The following is a 9864-nucleotide window of genomic DNA, read 5'->3' as shown; positions in this document are numbered from 1 at the left end:
TACCAGAGATGAGTGGGGAGATGTACAACGCTCCGGTTTTAGGCGATACCAAAAGCATGGCGCTAAATCGTAGCGGCGAGTCCGGAAGTAGGATTTTATGATCATCGCCTCTGTCGATGTTACAGATTTCTCGTAACCGCGCGGGTCATGATCATCGTTCCAGCCGATATTCCAGTCAGCGAAAAGAATGAATTGCTCGGTGGTGGGGAAAAAGTTGCCGCCCCTCACAAACCGTTCTTGACAAACAGGCGGGGCAGCAAGGTCTTCCATCCAACCGAATTTATCCTATTATTTATCCTATTAAAACATGAAACAGCATAACATAGGTGTTTGTCACAGGTAGGCTCTCGGGAAGAAGAAACGTTCGCTGTTTGATGTACCAATTTATTGCATTTATACGATGTAATATAATACAATATTTGTAGACTAATATAATCATATATTTAATGAATCTTAAGTTAACTAGGTGAACCAATAAGCATAGTTGATAATTAAGAAGAAAAAAAAGGGTTGAGACGTGAGTTCCGAACTTGAGACTCTCGGCCGTTAATCCAACATCAAGCGCGTGTGTCATCGAGTCATTGTGGTATATCATTTAGCAAACTTATATTTCTGTAGTTACCCACGTTCGAGGGATTGTTTAAAGTTTTATTTGTTCACTCTATTATTTACAAAGTTTCATATGGATATTAAGGGAATTAGCATCGGCAAAACTTACTACCTCATTACTACGGTTTGTGTAATATGCAGTAAGAAAGGGTGGATTCAAGTCTCCCTATTTGAGTGTTCACCCGGTTTAAAATTGTGGATTTCGAGGAACACACGAATTCATTCGACCAATCAAAAACGTGGAACTAATTCGAGAGTCTCGTTCAGGTGGCGCGTCGACGAGCCAAAACACAGCTCCAGATTACACGCGTAGTAATACTATATATACACGACCAATCAAAAACGTGGAACTGCTTCGAGGGCCCTCCGCTAAGGTGGCGCGCCGAAACCAGAGAAACATTGAGACCATCAAAAACAGGCTCATTGGCAATCTCCCTACTCATCTCTGCTACGGCTTACGTCTTACGGAGAAAAGTGGAGGAGACAGTACTAGATTCTGATTGGTTGGTTTCCTTACGCTTACGTCTTACGTCGTTACGTTATTTTGTGTGTGAAGGCCTTGAAAGGCTTAAGCCATAACCTTAAGTGTTTCATAAAATTCGGTGAATTTGTCGTGCATACGGAAAAGGATTATAAATAATAATTCGTAGTGACACGAAACAAATTAACCTTAATTTCAAGATGTGTGCGAAAATGGCTTTTCAACATCAGGCGGGCACGGCCATGGAATGCCTTAGCGTAGGTATTACAAAATATCCTGTACCAATATACACTATAGCGTTCATTGATAAATTCGCCATGATTGACATAATAAAAGTTCATAATAATAGTACCAAGTGAAAATCTTTGATTACGAAATGTTCAAAAACCTTTATTTATAAAAAGCAAAGAAAAACATTATTTTGTTATAATAATTTTGTTATCACATATATTATGAATGCAATTCACAGGTCATGTAATATATATGAGAATTCTTTGTTTTCATTATATTAAATACTGAATATATTATTTGTATTTTATACAAATATAATATATTTCAATCAAATTTGAACAATCCTTTTCCAATTTTAAATAAATTAGTGTGTTTTAGAAGATTGATTGCTAGAGAGAAATATTTTGTTTTTGACATATAATTTCCAAGTAAAAGTACCTTGCCAAAACTAGGAGTGGTGTAAATTTCTCTCTTGATAACAAAAAAACATGTACATTTTATGTACAAACAGCATTGAAATCATATTATAATATAAAGTAAGTAAGTTAGTATATATGTGCTTACTCTACAATTTATTATCTCAATGTAAATGTAGATTTACCTTTAACATCTCTTTATTAATATTGTGTCTAATAACGTAATAATGATAACCGTTGCTTCCTAAATAAATATATGTATAGGTTAATTTATCTTATATATAAGTTGGAATAATTTCATTTCATTTATAGTCTACCAAAGATGCTTGTACAAATATATATAGTCTATCCATAAGTTAAATGTAAGCAATTGGCACATCACGTAAAAGTAGTCTCAAATAACCTTGGTGGATATCACTACGTGTAAATGCCTTTGTCTCTTCTATACGAATATGAATCAGCCTATGATTTCAAAAACCAGCAAGGTGATTAGAAAGCTACTTTGAGTTAGAACCAATAGAAAAGTATATTATATAATATAATATTTGGCTTATTAGCTAAATACTACCAGAGTTAGATTATTTATTATTTTTATTTCTGGCAACTGAAATAATAAATAATTAATAGCAATATAATTTTTATTAGAAATAACTGAGTTAACACTAATATATAACTAGTATAACAATTACAAAGTAGGATATAATTTGTAATATAACCCACACAGCATTTGATATCCATAGGATATCCCAATTTGGCTGTCGATATCCACAGGATATTCAGAAGATAACCTCAACATCTAAATTGATATCCATAAGATATCCACAGTTTCCACTTATGGATATTCTGTGAATATTTTGAAATTTCTATGGAAATCCATACATTTTGCTGCCTCATAGAGAAAGCTATGTTTTCATGTAAAATTTTTTTTTCGAGATTTTCATGTCAGAATACTTAACATAATCTAAAAAGTCAAGAAAAGTGGTTTAGAAAAAATCGTAGGTGTGTGTGTGTGTGTGTGTGTGTGTGTGTGTGTGTGTGTGTGTGTGTGTGTGTGTGTGTGTGTGTGTGTGTGTGTGTGTGTGTGTGTGTGTGTGTGTGTGTGTGTGTGTGTGTGTGTGTGTGTGTGTGTGTGTGTGTGTGTGTGTGTGTGTGTGTGTGTGTGTGTGTGTGTGTGTGTGTGTGTGTGTGTGTGTGTGTGTGTGTGTGTGTGTGTGTGTGTGTGTGTGTGTGTGTGTGTGTGTGTGTGTGTGTGTGTGTGTGTGTGTGTGTGTGTGTGTGTGTGTGTGTGTGTGTGTGTGTGTGTGTGTGTGTGTGTGTGTGTGTGTGTGTGTGTGTGTGTGTGTGTGTGTGTGTGTGTGTGTGTGTGTGTGTGTGTGTGTGTGTGTGTGTGTGTGTGTGTGTGTGTGTGTGTGTGTGTGTGTGTGTGTGTGTGTGTGTGTGTGTGTGTGTGTGTGTGTGTGTGTGTGTGTGTGTGTGTGTGTGTGTGTGTGTGTGTGTGTGTGTGTGTGTGTGTGTGTGTGTGTGTGTGTGTGTGTGTGTGTGTGTGTGTGTGTGTGTGTGTGTGTGTGTGTGTGTGTGTGTGTGTGTGTGTGTGTGTGTGTGTGTGTGTGTGTGTGTGTGTGTGTGTGTGTGTGTGTGTGTGTGTGTGTGTGTGTGTGTGTGTGTGTGTGTGTGTGTGTGTGTGTGTGTGTGTGTGTGTGTGTGTGTGTGTGTGTGTGTGTGTGTGTGTGTGTGTGTGTGTGTGTGTGTGTGTGTGTGTGTGTGTGTGTGTGTGTGTGTGTGTGTGTGTGTGTGTGTGTGTGTGTGTGTGTGTGTGTGTGTGTGTGTGTTTATTATTGAATTTCGACAAGATCGCTAAAGCGGTTCAGATTTTACGTGTTTTCAAATTTTAAAAAAATTATCATTATTGCATTAGCTTCCGCAAAATTTCAAGAAGTTAACCAAAACTTTATACACAATGAAAATATGATGCAACGGTGCTTCTTACGGCGTGCCATAGCCGTGTAATGTGGCTTGTTTTTGTAGATTATACATTTTTTATTTTTTATTCCTGTAAGTACCAAAATTTAATTGTACATAATTCGCGAACTCTTGCAAAGCTTCCTCTATGAGGAAGCCAACATTAATCAAAGAACTTCCTCATAGAGGCTTTGTGAACGACAGAAAAAAATCAAGAAGCAAAGTGTAAGATTCTACTTTGCATCATTGTGATAGAAAAAACCGAGTAAAATAATGAGGAAGCAATTTGTAAGGTTCTACTTTGCAGCTTTTTGTTAAATACATGTATCAGAAATGATAGTGCATTTTAAATATAAAATTAGTAAATGGCAAGGTCATTAAGTAGTTTGTTCTGTATTGAAATATCTTTAAAAGAATGGAAGTTGTAACAAAAGAACTTTGCTTTCCAGTTAAACATCTTGTATGTCAAGTTTTACGTCGTCATATGAAAGTTTCACTATTCGTTGGCACTAACGGAATATTATTGGATTGACCAATAGTACAGCATCGTAAGGTCCTTAAGGCTGCTGTCACAAGCGAGGAAACGTATTTTCCGTTATTCTCCTTCATTTCTAAATTATTCAGCAAAATCTTTTATTAGCTCACTTCGTTATGCGATACGGCTGGCGGCTCTTCTCAATTTAGGTGCAAAAAATATATCAATTGTGAGAAAAATGTACGTAAAGAAATCGTGCATTTCTGACCTGTCAAAACATCATGGGCGTCGCCATTACGACTGTTCACTAAATTCCATTTTTCGGCGAATCAGGACACTCATCACACTTAAATCGAGAAAAGCCGCTTTGCTATGGACGACACAAAGCGGGCTGATCTAATAATTTTGTCAATAACTTTTTAACAAACGCAAAAAACGGCAAATTAGATTCGACCCGTATATTACTATCTTGAGAATCCAATAGATGGCGCTAGCTGTTCCTCGTCGTAGATCTCAGTAACGTGAGCGATTTGCGGGGCCCGTAGCATAGTACCGTTGTGTCAGAACTACACACACATATAGTATATGTGGGTAGCCAAGTTTGCTGGCGAAGAGTTAAGCCAGCCTAGACTCTTGGCTCGACTCGATATACAGGGTGTTCCGAAACTACCTGACCCGGTGGGTATGGCGGTATTTGGGAGGCTTCACTGATCACGAAAATGAGCTTCTTTTTGTCCGGAAGCTCTTAGTTTTTAAATGGGAGCAGGTCAAAGTTGACCAATCAGAGGGAGGCGTCAAGAGAAACGTAGGCACCTACGAACTCTGAGTTTTCTTCCCTCGCTTTTGTTTCTTGGTGGCTTCGGGCGGGATGACGTCAGCCGAAGACATGCCTATTGGAAACAAGAAACAAGCTACCAAAAAACAAAAGCGAGGGAGGAAAACTCAGTGTTCGTAGAGCCTACTTTTCTCTTGTCGCCTCGTTCTGATTAGTCAACTTTGACCTGTTCCCATTTAAAAACTAAAAGCTTCCGAACAAAAGAAGTCACCGAACCAAATTTCAACCAATTATAACAAAGCCCTTTTTATTAGGACATTAATAAAACAATAAGTGCAGAAGGGTGGACCGCTCAATAGCTAGGTCCACAATTACGTACTACAATGTGGACAATATTAATAACGGGAATGATATGCCGAAAATCGGTCGCGTATATATCACACCAAAAAAAATAGTCCCCAATTACGTGAAATACTCGGGTACGAAGGAACAAAGTTTGATACTACAATATGGACAATATTAATAACGGCAGTGATATGCCGGAAATCGGTCGTGTATAGATGACAAAAAAAAATAGTACTAGTCGGGTAAGAATCATACGATAGCCCTAACAACCGTACTACCTAGGCGTAGCTAATAGCGCATCCTTCAGGGACCGATATCCTTAACGTTGGAAGTATTTCGAGAGCACTATCACTAGAAAACGCTAAGCGATGGCATATCACAGTATTTCGGAATTTGAACAGAATACAGCACAGAGATAACAGTAATAAGACAATGGTGAATAAACCTAATATTCGCGAGAATGAAATAAATAAAAAAAGGGGTAAATTTACGGAGTCGTAATTCTTTCAAATACTCGAAGCAAAGTAAGACGATAGCAAATACATATACTAAGGTACGTCTCGATATTGAGAAGCAATAATGATACGTAGGCTCAGTGGCCACACTCCAGGATTCAAAAAATCACTCTATTAATTAGAACGCAATAATACTAATCTAAATTATACAATTCTTCGTTACAATAGGAAGAGAGACGATAACCACGGAATTTTCCCGAGTACGAAAATAGTATCGAATCAGAAGGATTCGAGAGCGATAACATACGGCAAGATTGCCGGAAAAATTCCACGTTAATCGAACCTCAGAACTCACCGGTATTAAGCGAATTCGCAAGACGTCTATTCACCACCACGGACAGCCAGCCGGAGAGCGATCTATCGGTTCGCGTACGCTCGGTGGTGACATCCCCACCCTTAATCTACGCGTTGGGCCCTCTGCCGAACTTATTCGCGCGCGCGCCATAATTTAAACATGATTAGGAATCACTTTACATCACGATAGGACGATACTCCAAATATAACGTTAGCAGATAATTAATATTACATTATCAATACTATATTAGACGATAGCGATTATCCCCAACAAGGTTCCTTGGCTCTGCCTCCGGATGCGGATGCTGTTACTCCATCGAGGTGCACGTTTGCCCATCTACGGGGCCGGTTCTCGACGGTAACTGTTCTTCCCTGGATCGTAATATTAAGACAGCCTCCTGGCTGTCCCTTCGGTAGGGTTCACGGGATCATCCTCCTCGCTGCCTTTTCTTTAGGGGTGTGAAGGAGCGTCTAGTCGCAGTAGTCTCGATATTGCTGGCTCCTCGAGTTTTCTGGCTGCTATCGCTGTTGTTACTTGCTCTGTCAGGAGGATCTTGTAGATCTCCTCCCTGCAGCCAATTTCCATGTGCGAGGTTTGGGAGGCGCTTCTCGGGATAGAGCGCGTATTGCCTTTGGCACGTACCGCTAGCTAGGTACGGCTGGGCATGCTACTCTTGTGCCCCCTCTGCGGCCAGACATTTGGGAAAACGGTAACGGGTCCTCTCATTCCCTGGGGTGGACGTCACTAGGTGTTAGCGGCGATCGTCCACGTTCCCTTATGGCGTCTGTTCGGCGGTTCCTGGTGATTGCTGAGTGTTTTGTCTGCTCTCCTCTCCGTCCGTAATGTCGTGTTATAAGAGAAGTTAAGATACAAAAAGAGTGTCAGTTTATACAAGATACTAGAAATTTTAGTAGGATCCATGGAGTGTTTTGCCGTGATGGTATTTAGAGTGCCTGGCGGTAATGTGTCACGCCTAAAAACGCGAGAGCTACCCTTGAAATGTGACGGCAAATTTTGCCACGTCACAATATATATATTCTTTACGCCACTGTGCTTGTTAGCCGTCCACGAAGTAGCTATTTAAAAAATAATAGTACAAACTTTACAGTTTTCAGAAAATATTGGTATCAAGCTGAAAAAGTTGTATTTTATTGGTTATTAACAATTTAATTGTTTATACGACGAACCTTGGTTGATAAGATTATATTTTATGCTTTTCAATGTAAGAACATTTAACGCCTAATACGAGATTCGTATCACTAGTCAGTCACTCCTTAGTTTAGACAATTAAATTGTGAATAATAAATTAAATATAACTTTTTCAGCTTAGTGCCAAAACTTTCTACAATCTGTACGCATTATATTATTATTTTTTTAATAATTAGCATAGACTGTCGCAGAGACTAATATTGCAAACGTAACGGAATATTAGAATATTTTTTACAAGGAGAGACTCCATCAATCGGATTTTTAAAATCTTTTTTACTCATGGTACGTGAAGTTGAGAACTCGAATAGTAATTTCCCAAAGCAGTTCTATGTCATATTTAAAAATTCTCAAGAAAAGCGACTTTGAAGTTTTGTGAGTTGTATATGCACCAAATGTGTCACAATATTCAAGCAGGCCGTTTAACGCACCCGGTAACGCTCGAGCCTAGCGACCGCGGGGTCGGTGGTTCGAGTCTCACTTGTAGCTTTTTTTCCCATCCAATTCGCATAATTACGTAATTTCAATATAAAAATCACCAGATCTATACCAATTCACAGATATGTAATTGTAATCTTCAATGAAAATCGCGCGTTTTATTTTTAATTATCTCGAGCTTCAAAAATTGCACTTTTGAATGTAAATATCAATGTTTAGCTACCAGTACTTACAACAACCAAGATTTTTAAAACGGAAATGAAAAATGATGGAATTCTCTTAACTATAAAAGCAACATGATAAGAAAAGTAATGGGGTCGTACTGAACGAGCACACCATAATAAAAAAAATTTCTTCCAAATTTTCTGAAGTGTCTGGCACCCTTTGTGAAGGAACTCCCAAATACGGCAGCCATGACGCTCCTGTCAGAGCTTCGTACTTTCGCCACCAGTCAACGCTCGAGTCAACACCAAACTTTTTCCAGCCAGACACCAGACTTAATCGGTTATTCTGTCACCATTTATCCTTTGTTATTTCGTGTTTCTTTGAGTGCCATGGAGCAGCACGTGTATGAACTGGTTGAACTTATGTAGTTAATGATGTGCTTACTGAAATGATTTTTGTAGGAGGTAGTCGTAGCCCAGGGGTTAGGGTAGCGGTATCTTGATTTGGGTAGTAGTTTTGACGTGGAACACAAAAGTATTATGTCTTACAAGGCGACGTTGGTCACACGGATTTCGGAGTTCTTTTGGGTTAGGAAAGTACTTTGTAGTAACAAACTACAGGCTAATCGGCAGAATCCAACGCGGAGCCGTTTTCGAAAAAAAGCGGTTTAAAAAACGCAGCACTATTCAAAGTGGCGTAGCTCGGTGCAGCGCGACTAACCACCACCCGAGCGGACAGGGTTCGATTCTCGACCACAAATAAATTTTTTTTTTATATTAATTCATCTCTTTTTTTGCTATCCGACAGCCCATATTTATCTACCAACAATTTTGTCAATTTACGTACGAAATGAGTGGATTGAAACACTATTATTTTTCATTATCAAACACTGATTTATATCACGCATCATAGTTTTGTCTCGAAAATTGATTGAAGAAAGAGTTATATTATTAAATGTAAACGAAGTATACTTTCCTCTGTCGCTTTCGAAAAAACATTGCCAGTGCGACGACGTTGCATTCATAAAATGTGCGTGGTGTGAAAACAATTTATGTTTTTCATGCTTTTATGATAACTACCACCCGAATAGATGCAACGGCTGTACAGAAAATAACAGTGATAGCGACTAATAAACAATAATTGTCAACCAAAATACGCTGTGAATCTTTATAAAATTTTGTAATAAATCAGGGTTTGATAATGAAAAATAATAGTGTTCCAATACACTCATTTCGTTGGTAAATTGACAAAATTGTTGGTAGATAAACATGGGCTGTCGGGTAGCAAAAAAAATGAATTAATATAAAAAAAAAAGTCTATTTGTGGTCGGGAATCAAACCCTGGTCGCTCGGGTGGTAGTCAGGCGCGCTGTCACGGAACTACGCCGCCTTCTCGGAAACATTAGTATCGATGCAGGTACATGAATAGTGCTGCGTTCTTCAAACCGGTTTTTTTCGAAAACGGCTCCGCGTTGGGTCCTCCCGATTAGCCTGTAGTTTGTTACTACAAAGTACTTTCCTTCCCCAAAAGGACTCCAAAATCCATGTGACCAACGTCGCGCCCTCCCCTTGTTAGAGGACTAATTTCTTTAGTTTCCAAGATATTGATTTTTTAAGATTATATTGTAATTGACTAAATTTTGATTTTACTCGACTTTACCTCACTTCCATTCCTATGATTTTTCTTAAAATTTGGTATTTGACAATTGTTAGGAATGCTAATCTTTAATCCTAATTAAAATTTTTATAATTCAAAACAGCAGATCTAATTTGTCAGGTCACAATGCCAAAAGATTACTAGGTTTTGACAAAACTCGGTATAGGAATGTATTTAAAGTCGCTGAACACGAATTTGACTTCGACATTCAATATAAATCTATATACATTATGACGTGGTTATGAGGTGGTTATTTTACCCAGGGTCTCTTAAGAGCAACAATCACAATTCGGGGGGG

General features: G+C 38.5%; 1 protein-coding gene across 2 annotated transcripts in view; it reads left to right on the top strand.

Annotated features, from left to right (window-relative positions):
- Positions 1–1055: 1055 nt before the first annotated feature.
- Positions 1056–9864, top strand: part of LOC107267129 (uncharacterized protein C45G9.7) — a 23099-nt gene continuing 14290 nt past the window's right edge. Inside the window, exon 1 of one of the 2 annotated variants that reach the window (XM_025084333.1) lies at positions 1056–1347. In XM_025084333.1, coding sequence (XP_024940101.1) covers positions 1291–1347 — 57 coding nt within the window. In that variant the 5' untranslated portion in view covers positions 1056–1290. The remainder of the gene's footprint in view (positions 1348–9864) is intronic. The other variant, XM_015738419.2, reaches the window with a different exon arrangement.

Source organism: Cephus cinctus, unplaced genomic scaffold (assembly GCF_000341935.2).
Source record: "Cephus cinctus unplaced genomic scaffold, Ccin1 Ccin1_scaffold0345, whole genome shotgun sequence".
Lineage (NCBI taxonomy): Eukaryota > Metazoa > Arthropoda > Insecta > Hymenoptera > Cephidae > Cephus > Cephus cinctus.
This window is presented reverse-complemented; position numbering and strand designations above follow the sequence as displayed.